Source organism: Saccoglossus kowalevskii, chromosome 10 (genome assembly GCF_978046115.1).
Source record: "Saccoglossus kowalevskii chromosome 10, keSacKowa6.1, whole genome shotgun sequence".
Classification (NCBI taxonomy): Eukaryota; Metazoa; Hemichordata; class Enteropneusta; family Harrimaniidae; genus Saccoglossus; species Saccoglossus kowalevskii.
In genome coordinates this window covers 26,038,337-26,054,278 of record NC_140650.1, presented here as the reverse complement: position 1 = coordinate 26,054,278, position 15,942 = coordinate 26,038,337, and the positions used below count along the sequence as shown (strand labels likewise).

Sequence of the window (15,942 nt, the reverse complement as noted above, 5' to 3'; positions counted from 1 at the left end):
GGCAGGCATCTTGTTTTTGTTTTTTTATGCAGTATCTTGGACATGCTCTGTCATTTGGCACATACATGTGCTTTGTACATGTTAGGATGCATGTCCATGACAATTTGTTTCAAAATCTTGTCAAGGATGGCCGATTGACGGCCATCTGACTTTTTGGCCTTACTTCTATATTTCCATAATTTATGTACCATTTTCATTTGTATTTGGCACATACATCATACATATCAGTGTGTTTCATAATCAGATCAAAGATGGCGGAATAACGGCTGTTTTTATTTTTGGCCCTATTACTATTACACGGAACACGTATTTTGATGTAAATAAACAATCTGTTGTATACGCCACTTGAAACTCAAGTTTCAAGGACACGCTGGCGACAACCTCTCCGCTTTAATATGACGAGCACAAAGAGAACTTTCAAAAATTTAACGGGGACTGTGTCATTTTCAATGACTTGTCTTTTTGTAAAACCTACTCAACTAATGATCTGTTTATTTTCTAGCAAACAAAAGCAAAACATAATACAGTAGTTTGCTGTAATATACAGATTTGTTTTATGAATAAATGCCAATATTATTGTCACCTCGCTTCCTTCACCCAGCAACTCAATTAAGTATTCTTTTAGCAAGTACTATGAAATATTCCACCCACTTTCTTGCTACCACCTTTCACCAAACTATTGTATTTCTGTACAGCTTTCTCAGTCTGTAAAACCACAGCCTCTACATGCTTATCTTTAACGTAGTTCAAGGTTGCTTGCGGTACTCCAAGCGCCTGGTTCACTCCATTGCCAATCACCAGAACATCAACACCCTTTTCAAGGATATCTTTGAGGTCTGTAACCTGTACACCAGGGCTGTGGTGAGTGCCGGTTTTACCCCAGTCCCAGGTCTCGCTTCCACCAGGCCATACTTTGCAGTCTTTATACGTGGTGTCCTCAACATCCATTTTCCCCCAGGAAAAAGACTTAATCAGTGGAGAACTCATTGCGTCTCTGTAATATCGATAGAAATACTAGTATTAAAAGTTTTTAATAAATATAATCAGACTCATCAAAATTCATTGGGGGGTGGGTAGAAACTCGCCATCCAACTGAAATCAAATGCATGTACCGATACTGAATATAAACTGGCATATTGGGGGGGGGGGCATATACTATCTCGCCTAGATTTATTGTTTCCACACCTCCCAAATTAAAATCAATCACACATACAGGATACCTACCATATTGGGGGAGGGGAGGGGAGGGGAGGGGGATATAACCAAGTCAGGGTTAGGGTCTCCCCACCTACTTATGTCAGTATATGCTCGTTTTGGGTTACATATAGATGTGACTTAAAGTTAAATTATCATTTTGGTTTCTTCTATCATAAATATGTCTTACTCTTCATTTACTCTACGTAAATAATTATGTTTGTGTCAAACGCTCATGACTCACCATCTAAATTGAGTAATTAATTGGTGTTCTCTCTTATCTACTATTCATGGAGGCTTTCAGCAGGCAATGTATTAAAGTCTTATTTATGAAAAATTTTATTGAAGAGAAGAGTTTCTCAGTAAAATGGGAAAATTTGAAAAATATTCCTTTTAATTTCACCATTTTGTATTCAAATAAATCAAATTCACGGTGTTTTCTGAGATGAAATCACAACATTTCTCAGTGCATACATTTTCTAGTTTCTAGGGTAGTTGATATTAGAAAACCTGTGGTGGGGGGGGGGGGGTTTAGTAAGAACTATTGTGCAAATTATTTTTTCTGTGCTTTGAGTTTTCATGATGATTTTTTTTTTTGGCGTTTCTCTTTTAAATATACACAATTTTTCCTGCAACTTTTTCCCTGTAGACATTTTTTTTAAAAATTTCTGTGCAGATTATTGTTTCCACCCCACCTCCATTTCTAACGGTCAACCCGAACTATGAATGTAGAAAACTTTCCATTCTTTTGGTTGACACGATGAATTTGTAAGAAATGACAGACTTGACAAAGCAATACCTGTGTATCTGGGTATGAGCAGGCTTGTTTTTAGGAAAAACAACGTGATGAGGTTCGAGATGATCGACGGGTTTATCGTCAACTAGTTCGCCGTGTTCTCGTCGACTCAGACCTTCAGATAATGTCGAATCTACTGGAAAACCTGCATGGGATGAGAAAATCCACAGCATAAGCGCTCCACATACACAACTCAACACACAGATTCCAAAAACAACAGTCGTTCTCTGCACCATTGAGAATCTACGGATAAAAAATAGTTTACGTGTTTCAGCGTAAAACGTCCATACATACTCTTTTTCAACACAGTCAACAGCTGTTTGTTAGGGGGTGTCACTCCTTAACACATTCGGCTGGTGGCAGTGTTGGCGCATCGTCGCAAACCACGCCCTCTTTCGGCAACTGATGTGTTGGCGATGGACATCATCCATTATGGCACAGTGGCCCCTCTATAGCCTATAGAGGAACTGTGATTATGGTAACATTGGATCAGATTTAAGTATAATATTGTTGTATGAATATATGACATGTATTGAATATTTTAGGCGCTACAACTAGATAATATAAATTAAAGTACAACGCAAATATTTTTGCTTGTTTTAGTACAATAAAAACTAATCATCCTAACCCGGGCCAATCTACGCAGACATAACGATTGTTGAGTACCTATGCAATACGAACGAGGGCGTGAACAGCGCCTCTATCGGTAAATTAGTGAACCCTTTTACATTATTTGTGTTGTGTTTTGGCAAAATTCCAAAAACTGTGATTTAAAAGCAGACACCGTGATGAAATAATACCCGCTTGGCAAAACCTCAGACTACTATATAAAGAACTGGTACGGACCTGGGGAATCCGACCTAACCCTATGGTAGTCGGAGGTAAACCACATGTCTCTTTATTTATTACGTTGCAAAATCATCGAAAACAAATATTTCACATTAAATAAAAAAAACCACTATAATCCATTTTGCAATCAGTTACGTTAAATCCTGATCATAAAGTGTCGAGCTTCCTGTGATCGTAATGACATGCAGCACCTACCTGTTAGTCCCCCGGGAAACGGTTCTATATCAACATCAGAACAGCTGTCAATGCACCCAAGATTTTTGGGAAACACTGTATATGCTTTGGGGGGGGGGGGTAAGCTTGGCCTGAGGGCATTCCCGAATGCACAACAAATCCTTTTTGGGGGATGAAAACTTTACATGTTTAGTCAACTTCCTCTTTCTGGTAGCAAAAAAATATATTTACTTGTGTAGACATAAAAATCAAAAGCCAGAATTCATGGCATACAAATGATATGTAAAATATTTCCTGGAGATAGAGTACTTCATTGCTGTCCGACGGAATAAGTTGACTTCTCATAACAAGAAATGGGGATATTTTATGAAAAATGTTACCCAATCCACTTCACAATATGTAGATTAATTGCAATTTGTAATGTACAAACCAGGTATGTAAGATGTTAATTTCAGTGCAAACTCCAATAAAAGTTTATAAATACAAAAAAAAAAAACATCAGAACAGCTGAACGAAAAATAAAAAACACATTTATGGACGAGGGCGCACTTCATCTGACCAGAGTTCCTTATTGCGCCGTGTTCTATGCATTCAGAAGTTACAATTTCTTGAGGGTAAGGAAAAGTTTTGAGATTCTTTTTAATTGTAAAACTTTAGAGAGTGGACTATGTCTATCCTACATTTGTTATGAAACACGTCTGGGAAGGCAGAAACAAATTTCGAAGAAAAGGAGAAAATTTACAGGAATGTTTTCGCAGGACAGGGGAAAACTGATATTGGATATCCGAAAGATATTGGAGTGGACCAGATCTCCCAAAAGATGTGGGGAACTGTAAAAAAAAAAAAAAAAAACATCTAGAGGGGAGTTAAGTATTCTCTAACCGGAGGGGGATAATGGACAGCTTTCAATTTCCTTTCTTTAGTTAAAATTCTAGATTTGTAAAATTTATTTTGTTATGAAAAGAACACTTTTTAAGTTACCTCGTTCCGTTGTTGACTGCACTTTTCCCAGGTAACAGTTACTATAGAATGGCGCATGACTCTTGTTACGCCGGGTGGGTGGGGCCATTTGAGAGCCACATTGAGTCCACCACCCACCCAAATTGGAGTTATATCGAATCACCCACCCAGGCATTCGCGGCTGTGAACTCACACTTTTCGATTACTAGTCTGAGACGGGGTCGGCCCAGTTGTCCAACCACCCGGTTATGTAGTCCACTAATTTAAAATTACGTTCCGAATACTAGTATATTTAAAGGGCGATGATCGTAGCGCCACGCATGCGTGAGATGTGAGATTAGTGCACGTTGCATTCAGCTAAATATTCCTACGTATTGGATTGTGGGAAAATCAAAGTTTACCAACACCAATGTCGCACATGCACGGCGCGACAACAAGCGCGTCGATATCGTTTTGGTCTGAAGTGTTTGAGGTAGCTAGACTGACTGAGTCGAAACTTCTTTGGGATATCTAACCATATATCATATTAGTTTTCATAATTTTAGAGTGTTGACGAAATCTAACTTAATGGCAAAGACAAAAGAACAAATTTCTAAGAATTATATTGTTTACATGGAGCCCAACCTGTCCATTCAAAGGGACGCAAACTTATGGTTTACGCGTGGTGTGGGGTCAACAAACAGTATAGTGTGTCCCTAATTATATGTACCACTCCACCATTAGTAAGAATAGAAATATACTTTTTGGCGGGAAAAAAACAGAAGTTTATTAATGAAACTCCACCAATCGAAACATACAATCTCAAAAGAAGTACACAAATTGAAAAGGCAAAAAAAAGGTATGTAAAAAATAGAAAGTAGTTGAATGATAAAATAAAGTGAATTAATAAGAATGGTGAATAGATCGACACAAGGCGACACGGTGCAACTCGATTTCTAGCCCCTTCTAGCCAAATAAGAAAATTTAGCAGCCTACGTACTCTCAAAGTTACACGGTTGCCTAGGATCGTTAATGCAATGAACCGAATCCCACAACACAAAACGCTGTTTTTCATAAACGTATTAACACAAACAAGAAATAGTATGGTTATATATCGAGAATATCCTGCATGCATTTAGGCAGTACGTGAGTGCATCGACCTACTCTGTGCGTTGGTTGTCATGACAACCTCTTAATATCTGCTTCAAATAACTATGTACTAGTTAAAGTCTGTTAAAAAAATATCAACAAAATACCGAAATTTATGCTCGAGTACTTAGTACGCTTCCATAGTGGGTAGTTATCGATATATATGTATTACGAAAAGTTAGTAAAAGTATATATCTTGGATGAACTTTAAAAAGAGGCAATATTCCCAGAATTACTTTCTTTCCTAGCAATATTATACATAATAAAAATATCAAGTTGGACAAATACTATTGGTATTTGGAACACCAAACACGCACAACATAATGACCATATTGACATTTTTCACTAAAATGTGAACGCAATGCACCATTTTCATGTGATAATGATTTGCAAACTGCGCAAACAATTTGATGTGTTTCAATCTAATTATCCTAGTACCTAAATATTAATATTTATCAATACATTTTGTAATTGTTAGCAACATGTGAACAGTTCGGGTAAGTTTTTCTTAATTCCTTAGTCATTATAAAACGTAAATTATCCCCAAGTTTATGGCCTTGTAAAGCATTGAGCAAACTATTCACATAGCAGTTTCCAAGATCTTTCAAAAAATACAATCACAAAACAAAAATGCGATGTTTTCTACATTTTCTAATTCTATTATGTTGACATATTCACAGTAAGGTTGCCATAGTAACACACAGAATCATATAACCAATAACCTCCGTATTGATTCTGAAAATTCAAACTCACGAAAATCCCTAAAGCTGAGAATATCATTACTGGATTCACATTGCTAATGATTGGTTTTAAATGCTTTATCATACGAACACAAAACCAGTAATCCTGCCCAGCCTGGCAATATTCTACATCAGCTAGAAAATCTTTCCAAATATAATGGATGTTTATGCCACCTGCGGCAATAAGAGGAAGAATGATGTACATGGCAATTTCGGTAGATATGACCACGTTGATAAATGTCGCCGACACAACGTGTGTGTTCTGAGAGTATACATGATAATTCCAGTGTATGTGGCTGGACAGTTTAAATACATTGACTGCTATATAAAAGAAGATCCACCCCGAAACCAAATATTCAAGACGGGAGTACTCTAAATAACTCTCCATTATCCTTTCACGGCACATTTTGTTATTTGAATTATGCTGTTTTAGAAAACGACATACTAGCTTTAAGTCACATTGGAGGGCACGGCGAAGGAGAAGTATCATATACCAAAAGGAAGTAAACATGAAAATACCACTAGTATTACAGAAAAATGCAACCATTCCCCATACATACACCCCTTCGTGGCAATGTAAAATAAGTTGATACGCTGATCCAGATACGTACAAAATAAAACATGCCAAAGCCCATGTTTGGTAAAAATACCCAAATCCTGTGCTCAGGACTTTGCAGTTTTCAGAACGTGTCAGTATACTTATAATGTTAGCATCCGTTATGGCATATATTGCTCGATTCCCACGTGGTGGACAGGATAACATATGAGCGACCAAGCGGGATGCAGCTGTGGCGACTATCGGACCGAAGAACGTCAAGTAAGATATCAGGTAAAGAGACTCATCTTTGTTCCCCCACGAATAAAAGATCTTCTGGAGGAAATTAAGCAGATAAAGGCACGTTGTTACGATCAACCAAATTCGTCCTTTGCTGCGTGTCCAGCAGACACGACATTCTGAAAGTAAAATCAGAAGTAAGTGTCTTTGAAAAAGTGTTTGACTAATCCAGTCCCATAATTAACAGACTGTTGAGTTTTGACATGTACTTAGCATTACTAAATTATATTAATTTATTCAGTACTATGACAACCGGCCGTATGTACAAAAAATACAAAACAAATACTTGATGATAGAGAGTTATTTCATTACTCCAATAAAGTTTTCCTGACATTAAATGCATGAAATTCAAACTTGATAAGATGTATTTGAACAGTTGCATTTTTCAGGCCATTAAAACATGCAATTTCCATCTTAATGATGGATTACTGTAGAACACAGAAATGTAAAGACCTCTAAGTGGTTCGTAACAGGGTAAAATAAACACATCTTCAACTACAATAACACTTTTAGGCGTAATTTACAAAATCTAGCGTCTCTCTGATTGCCATCTATTCTCGCTGTTTCAATTGCAAGATTGTGAGCTGAGGCTCGAAATCTACATAAAGAATTCATAGGTGACCTCTATCTGTATTGAATATAAATACTTATTAATGAACAATGACGTTTTAAAATATGAATAAGTGTTGAAATTTGGACTTTCATCATTGCCACTTGACTGTGTTTGCTTATCTATGTTGTGAGTGGACAATCCGACGAAAAACATAATTTCACAATTTATGCGTAATTGCTATTTTACACAGTAATCATATACTCATATTCGATGAACACTACCATCTAATTTGAAAGGTGTTAAACATTGTCTGCAAATAAAAGATAATAAAGTTACAGTGACCTAGCATGAACAAAGGCTTCTATCCCATAGCCATCCGGCGCATGACGTCAAATTTATGTAAGGCCCCTAGGTAGTCTTTGTTGCATCTAGCCGCTGATTGTATTTTGGATTGTATTTTAGTGTGCAAGGCCAATCCAATTTATATGTATCAATATATTTAGCCAATAAACTATCAGGGGGGAGGAGTTCTTCTACTCTCGGGTTCTCCACACGTGTCAGGGGGGAATCTCGTCTCGTCTCTATATCTCGTCCCCTTGAGGCACGGGATTGGGGAAGTCACTTAAGCCTTATGGTCAAATAGACACACACAGCGAAATACGTTTCAACTTTCGTCTTAGTCGATCAGTCGAACACTCTATAAGACACAGCGCCCTGGAGAAAAGCCCCCGAGACTATCGCAAGGCTGACCCAAGACTAGCCCAAGACTGGACTAAGACTCGCCCCAAGACTCTCCAGGACTGGACTAAGACTGCGTCTCTAGTGGTGTACTCGCCAAGACCAACTAAAACAACTTTATTCATTTTCAAAACTCTAACCAATTACAAAGCAGAAAAAAGACTATAGGGCGTAACCTTCAATCATAAAGCCAATCACACTAAGTACTGAATACGTCATATCTTTTGATTAATCGTTCACTACATTAATAACTGCAAATGCCAACTGTCAGAAATAGTAGTCCGAATAGCGACGGTTATCTCGTAACAAGTTCCAAATTACTGAGCCAAGTTCCGTCCAAAACTTCACATGGCCTAAACGGTGCCAGACATAACACAACCATTCGATAATAATCAGCTAATTAAGTCGATTAACAGATACGCAAAAACAAATTCATCACAAAACTATGGTGATAACAGTAAAAATAAAGTTTCAACGTCATTGACATAAAAGCAAAAGAGTAGGGGTGAAATAACCGATTCACAAGAGAAATGCTTTCACAATACTATCAGGGGTTAAATCTTCTTTCTCGGGGTTCTCCACACGTGTCAGGGGGGAAACTCGTCTCGTCTCTATATCTCGTCCCCTTGAGGTACGGGATCGGGAATGTCACTTATACTTTACAGTCAAATAAGACACACACAACGAAATACGTTTCAGCTCTCGTCTTAGTCGATCTTTTGGAGCACTCTATAAGACACAGTGCCCTGGGGAAAAGTCCCCAAGACTATATCGCAAGGCTGACCCAAGACTCTCTTAGACTGCGTCAAGGCTCGCCCCAAGTCTCTCCAGGACTGCTCTCGACTCTCTAGGACTGTGTCTGTCGTGGAGTATTCGCCAAGACCAACTCAAACTCTCTTTATTCATTTTCAAAACTCTAACCAATTACAAAGCACTAAAAAGACTCTAGGGCGTAACCTTCAATCATAAAGCCAATCACACTAAGTACTGAATACGTCATATCTTTTGATTAATCGTTCACTACATTAATAACTATGGATACCAACTGTCAGAATGAGTAGTCTAAAAAGCGGCGGTTATCTGGTAATTAGTTCCAAATCACTGAGCCAAGTTCCGTCCAAAATTTCAAATAGGCCTACACGATGACAGACATAACACAGCAATTCGCTAATAATCAGTTAATTAAGTCGGTCAACAGATACGCGAAAACAAATTCATGACACATCCCTTCACCCAAACTGAGATATGCCTCTCGGCATAACACGTTCATAAATCAAAGATACCGTCAGCCACTCATCATCATAGGGTTAAATACAATACTAATAAAAGGTATAAATCAAAAAGAGTAAAACACACTAATTAAGTACAATGATTATAAAGTCTAAATACAATGGTTATAAAGTCTCAAATATCAACGGTTATAAATCAAAAACAAGGGAAAGGCTACCAATCGACTCACTTTTCTCAAACAGTTTGCTGAGGTAACCCTTTGCTGCACTGTCTCCGTTACTAAAGTTACAAACTCTATATCAAAAGGTCAAAAAAACTAAGGCATGGTGGTGTAACCAAGCGATCAGCCAATCGCTGCAGTCGACAGCATGATCTCGTGATTACCAGGGATGCGTCTCTCGGTTAAAGCATTGCAAAGCGGTAACTAATAAACAATGAATAAACAAGCTATTAATCAAACTCCTGTCACATACGCTTATAAACTTCAACTGAACTCACAAGTCGTTAATCTAAACACAAGTCATACGGCGTGGAAACAGAATGCAAAGACAAAGCTCTCATAACACATTACTCCTCTGGCAAAAAGACGGGGAAAAGACTAAAACGATAGAAACTACTGAATTACATAAACCTGTCAATCATGAACAAAAGCTTGCGATATCAAACAATACGTATATAAGCGCACCACCTCTCATTCCAAAAGACATCAAAAAACGTTACAAAGGTGCTATCAACTCAAAAAGCGTCAGAAGTATTCCGGAAACAACACATAAACAAAAACAACTCTTAAAACGTCGGTATCTCTGTACTCGACAAATCTCAAAACTCTGAAAAACTCGTGGGGGCATCACTCTCCCCATCATAATCCGTACTCATGAACTCATTAAAACTCCATAAAACATCACAAAACTCAAAACACTGTGTTGCAAATACTTGTCCACTGAGGCGCGCTTAAATCGTTATAAAGGACCTCGAACGTCACTAAATATCATTTCAAAACAAAGATCTGGGCGCTTACACACATACAATTCAACATCACTAAAAAACGGTAAAACAATAGGAAAAGCAAGCAATACATTACATTACTGAGCAATAGGGTTAGGGTTGTGAAAAAGAGTTCAACGTGCTTGAGTTATACAGTGTCAGTTACAGTGTCCAACGAGCGGTTCTCTAAGCAAATAGCTAAAGTCAAAGTCTATAAGCGTCTCTTCTCTTGTCGCGTTATTCCGGGTCGTTCTTTGTCATCTTCTTGTCTTTAATGTCGCTCAATTCTAAATTATACAGTCCTATCCGGTACTCATCCTTCGTAAGGGGTTCAGAAGTCTTTATCTCTTCAGCGTTGTACATCGGTGTCGTTCGGGTAAAGCCGTTAGTCGTCAAGCGCAGTTTCGTCTCTGCCATTGAGCCAGTTAGTTCGGTTCGCAAGAAAGACACATCTTCGCCATTTCACTTCTCTTCACAGGATGTCAATGTGTGTTAAACACCTGCTCGGGTTCTCCACCACGTATCAAGGGTTAAATCTTCTTTCTCGGGGTTCTCCACACGTGTCAGGGGGGAAACTCGTCTCGTCTCTATATCTCGTCCCCTTGAGGTACGGGATCGGGAATGTCACTTATACTTTACAGTCAAATAAGACACACACAACGAAATACGTTTCAGCTCTCGTCTTAGTCGATCTTTTGGAGCACTCTATAAGACACAGCACCCTGGGGAAAAGTCCCCAAGACTATATCGCAAGGCTGACCCAAGACTCTCTTAGACTGCGTCAAGGCTCGCCCCAAGTCTCTCCAGGACTGCTCTCGACTCTCTAGGACTGTGTCTGTCGTGGAGTATTCGCCAAGACCAACTCAAACTCTCTTTATTCATTTTCAAAACTCTAACCAATTACAAAGCACTAAAAAGACTCTAGGGCGTAACCTTCAATCATAAAGCCAATCACACTAAGTACTGAATACGTCATATCTTTTGATTAATCGTTCACTACATTAATAACTATGGATACCAACTGTCAGAATGAGTAGTCTAAAAAGCGGCGGTTATCTGGTAATTAGTTCCAAATCACTGAGCCAAGTTCCATCCAAAATTTCAAATAGACCTACACGATGACAGACATAACACAGCAATTCGCTAATAATCAGTTAATTAAGTCGGTCAACAGATACGCGAAAACAAATTCATGACACATCCCTTCACCCAAACTGAGATATGCCTCTCGGCATAACACGTTCATAAATCAAAGATACCGTCAGCCACTCATCATCATAGGGTTAAATACAATACTAATAAAAGGTATAAATCAAAAAGAGTAAAACACACTAATTAAGTACAATGATTATAAAGTCTAAATACAATGGTTATAAAGTCTCAAATATCAACGGTTATAAATCAAAAACAAGGGAAAGGCTACCAATCGACTCACTTTTCTCAAACAGTTTGCTGAGGTAACCCTTTGCTGCACTGTCTCCGTTACTAAAGTTACAAACTCTATATCAAAAGGTCAAAAAAACTAAGGCATGGTGGTGTAACCAAGCGATCAGCCAATCGCTGCAGTCGACAGCATGATCTCGTGATTACCAGGGATGCGTCTCTCGGTTAAAGCATTGCAAAGCGGTAACTAATAAACAATGAATAAACAAGCTATTAATCAAACTCCTGTCACATACGCTTATAAACTTCAACTGAACTCACAAGTCGTTAATCTAAACACAAGTCATACGGCGTGGAAACAGAATGCAAAGACAAAGCTCTCATAACACATTACTCCTCTGGCAAAAAGACGGGGAAAAGACTAAAACGATAGAAACTACTGAATTACATAAACCTGTCAATCATGAACAAAAGCTTGCGATATCAAACAATACGTATATAAGCGCACCACCTCTCATTCCAAAAGACATCAAAAAACGTTACAAAGGTGCTATCAACTCAAAAAGCGTCAGAAGTATTCCGGAAACAACACATAAACAAAAACAACTCTTAAAACGTCGGTATCTCTGTACTCGACAAATCTCAAAACTCTGAAAAACTCGTGGGGGCATCACTCTCCCCATCATAATCCGTACTCATGAACTCATTAAAACTCCATAAAACATCACAAAACTCAAAACACTGTGTTGCAAATACTTGTCCACTGAGGCGCGCTTAAATCGTTATAAAGGACCTCGAACGTCACTAAATATCATTTCAAAACAAAGATCTGGGCGCTTACACACATACAATTCAACATCACTAAAAAACGGTAAAACAATAGGAAAAGCAAGCAATACATTACATTACTGAGCAATAGGGTTAGGGTTGTGAAAAAGAGTTCAACGTGCTTGAGTTATACAGTGTCAGTTACAGTGTCCAACGAGCGGTTCTCTAAGCAAATAGCTAAAGTCAAAGTCTATAAGCGTCTCTTCTCTTGTCGCGTTATTCCGGGTCGTTCTTTGTCATCTTCTTGTCTTTAATGTCGCTCAATTCTAAATTATACAGTCCTATCCGGTACTCATCCTTCGTAAGGGGTTCAGAAGTCTTTATCTCTTCAGCGTTGTACATCGGTGTCGTTCGGGTAAAGCCGTTAGTCGTCAAGCGCAGTTTCGTCTCTGCCATTGAGCCAGTTAGTTCGGTTCGCAAGAAAGACACATCTTCGCCATTTCACTTCTCTTCACAGGATGTCAATGTGTGTTAAACACCTGCTCGGGTTCTCCACCACGTATCAAGGGTTAAATCTTCTTTCTCGGGGTTCTCCACACGTGTCAGGGGGGAAACTCGTCTCGTCTCTATATCTCGTCCCCTTGAGGTACGGGATCGGGAATGTCACTTATACTTTACAGTCAAATAAGACACACACAACGAAATACGTTTCAGCTCTCGTCTTAGTCGATCTTTTGGAGCACTCTATAAGACACAGCACCCTGGGGAAAAGTCCCCAAGACTATATCGCAAGGCTGACCCAAGACTCTCTTAGACTGCGTCAAGGCTCGCCCCAAGTCTCTCCAGGACTGCTCTCGACTCTCTAGGACTGTGTCTGTCGTGGAGTATTCGCCAAGACCAACTCAAACTCTCTTTATTCATTTTCAAAACTCTAACCAATTACAAAGCACTAAAAAGACTCTAGGGCGTAACCTTCAATCATAAAGCCAATCACACTAAGTACTGAATACGTCATATCTTTTGATTAATCGTTCACTACATTAATAACTATGGATACCAACTGTCAGAATGAGTAGTCTAAAAAGCGGCGGTTATCTGGTAATTAGTTCCAAATCACTGAGCCAAGTTCCATCCAAAATTTCAAATAGACCTACACGATGACAGACATAACACAGCAATTCGCTAATAATCAGTTAATTAAGTCGGTCAACAGATACGCGAAAACAAATTCATGACAATACTTTCACAAAGCTGTACGTACTTTTGAGAATGTTAAAACTTAGTCCTGCACTCCAACCCTGGCTAGTTTGCAAAAGAGGGATAGTGATCTACTCTATCAAATGTCTCTTTTATAGGGATAAGATACATATTTGTTAATAATAGAACGCAATACAAATACGTTGTCTATAGTACGATATTTACGTTTAAAACCGGATTGGGCCGCAACATTATTACAGTTTTTTGTTCAAACCAACATTTTCTTACCAAGGCACTGAAGATCAAACTAGCCGCCAAGCTTCCGGTTTGTTTTAGCGGCAAGAAGGTCATTTTTTACCATTGACGGCGCACAACTACCTAGATTATCTTCAAGAAAGTAATCAATATCCAATTTGATACTATCACATTGCCATTTAATACAGGAATTCTTGGACAGCGACTTCTTCTAAACACACTTCTGTGGTTAGTCTTTTGTAGATTCAGTGTTAGTATTAGGATTTGTAATAGCTTCGTTAGGAATGTAATAGTTTAAATTAAAACATATAGGTAAGTGATCTGATTCAACTTGCCTATCGACACTAACATGAATGAAACTACCAAATTTAATTTAGACAAATATGTAAATTAGCCACTTTATAGATGTTTAAATATCCTACCCACTGTTCACAACACGAAAGCCATATGCTAAGCAGAAATTAAGCAGTTCATGAAATATCAGGTTAACACGAAGTGAACGACCTTTCTGTATATCACGTTGTAGTTCAGCTTTGTCCAGTCTGTGTTTCACTTCCTTATTTATATCTGCTGACAATTTGTTAACAGTTTTATTTGTTTTCCTTAATTCCGTTAGTTCTGTATTTTTTTCACATCTGTTGATAATTTTATTGATATCTTTGGGCATCTCGTCCATCCTGCTGCACACATTTTTGTTTATTTTTCGTACATTCAGCCATTCTTTCCTAGTATCCTGTTTCAGAACTTGAATCACTGGAACAGTGAAACTGAAAATTTTGTTCGTCTAGTTGTAGGTGGTCAAGCTGAACACAAATGCAAATGCAAATTACCCACAAGCATTCATGATTGTATTCAACATAACATGTTGCTCATTATATGCTACCCATTAATACGTATATGCTGTTCATTTATTATCATATAGTGCCCATACGTCATTATAGGTAGCTGATGTATCATTATATGCCGCTCATTCGTTAGTATATTCCTCTCAATCATTATATCAACTTTATTATGCATTTTTTCTACTTACGTTATTTGCTGCACACATGTTCCTTATGTGATGCTCGGAATGTGTGATCAATATTTGTTTATGAAAATACTCGTCGACTGGCTCCAGTCTCAGCTAATTATCTAGTCATCTCTGTTTACATGTCTATGATCAGTACATGATGTATTTGTTTCGTATCACGAAACTCATTGTAAAAACAATTGACTGATTCCTTTATACATTATACAATGTAACATTAGAACAGCTATTGCATCCATATAGAATAGCATGATAACCGTTTATCCCTTCTTGTTTCTAGTTAAAGCGCGGTGGTCGTCGCGCAGCGCGTGTTCGAATTTCATGTAAATAAACAATGTATTTTACACGCGTTGTATACGTCGCTATGAGTCCCATATCGAACAGGACGCGGCACGACGACTACCGTCCTTTAAATGATAAATAACCAATCTTGACGTCACACAATTGAGAAATACACACCAATAACAAATGCACATTAATGTTAATATCCAAAATGTATGTATAGACTTCACGTACCTCGATCAACTGTTTGTGAATTAAGACTGTTACACACAACGCAATCAGTTGTCGGTGGGTACTCCGACGATACCCCCGAGTCAATGGATAGATCAAATGTTGTGATTTCTTCTAATTCATTGGACTGTACATGACCGGCACTACCTTCAGCATCGGTGCGCGTCTCAGCATGTCGGATACATTCTCGGTAATGACGAAGATGTGTCGAAATGCCCAATAACGCTAGACTGAACCGTACTATTAGTGGCCATTTACGTCTGGCTACAAGGGGCGTGTCCTCGCATGCTGATATTCGCACGCAGTTGTCCATAGTGCTCGGTTGAGGAAGCTGATTGTGAAAAAATGGTGAGGTTAACTATTTGAAATCATAGGGTGGCTGGGAAAGTATGACTAGTGCAATGTTTTTCCTTTTGTTTTATCTGCACATTTTTTATTTTTCATGAATGTGCCAACATTTCTTCATTTACACATTGATATATAATCTTGAGTTTCAGAAAACAGGAAGTAATCTTCTAATTGAATGGCCAATGTTTTACCTTTTCCCTACAAAAGCCTCAAAGACTTTGATGAGAATGTATAGTTTTAAAAACGCAATACTCAAATTATTGACAAAAA

The 15,942-nt window shown here is 38.2% G+C and overlaps 2 protein-coding genes across 3 annotated transcripts; both read right to left on the bottom strand.

The window, feature by feature from the left end:
- Nucleotides 1–530: 530 nt before the first annotated feature.
- On the bottom strand, nt 531–2,303 carry LOC100367308 (mth938 domain-containing protein-like). 2 transcript variants are annotated; one of them, XM_085504429.1, is made up of 3 exons: nt 2,285–2,303; nt 1,994–2,135; nt 531–994 (listed from the first exon to the last, which is right to left on the bottom strand). In XM_085504429.1, the coding sequence occupies exon 3, from the start codon at nt 985–987 to the stop codon at nt 622–624; it is 366 nt and encodes a 121-aa protein (XP_085360555.1). In that variant the 5' UTR covers nt 988–994; nt 1,994–2,135; nt 2,285–2,303; the 3' UTR covers nt 531–621. The 2 variants fall into 2 exon arrangements, with proteins under 2 accessions (XP_085360555.1, XP_002733993.1); XM_002733947.4 differs by lacking the exon at nt 2,285–2,303 and having other exon boundaries at nt 1,994–2,277.
- Nucleotides 2,304–4,713: 2,410 nt separating this feature from the next.
- Nucleotides 4,714–15,637, bottom strand: LOC144350400 (uncharacterized). Its single transcript, XM_078008581.2, has 2 exons — nt 15,328–15,637; nt 4,714–6,795 (listed from the first exon to the last, which is right to left on the bottom strand). The coding sequence occupies exons 1-2, from the start codon at nt 15,635–15,637 to the stop codon at nt 5,762–5,764; spliced, it is 1,344 nt and encodes a 447-aa protein (XP_077864707.2). The 3' UTR covers nt 4,714–5,761.
- Nucleotides 15,638–15,942: the final 305 nt, after the last annotated feature.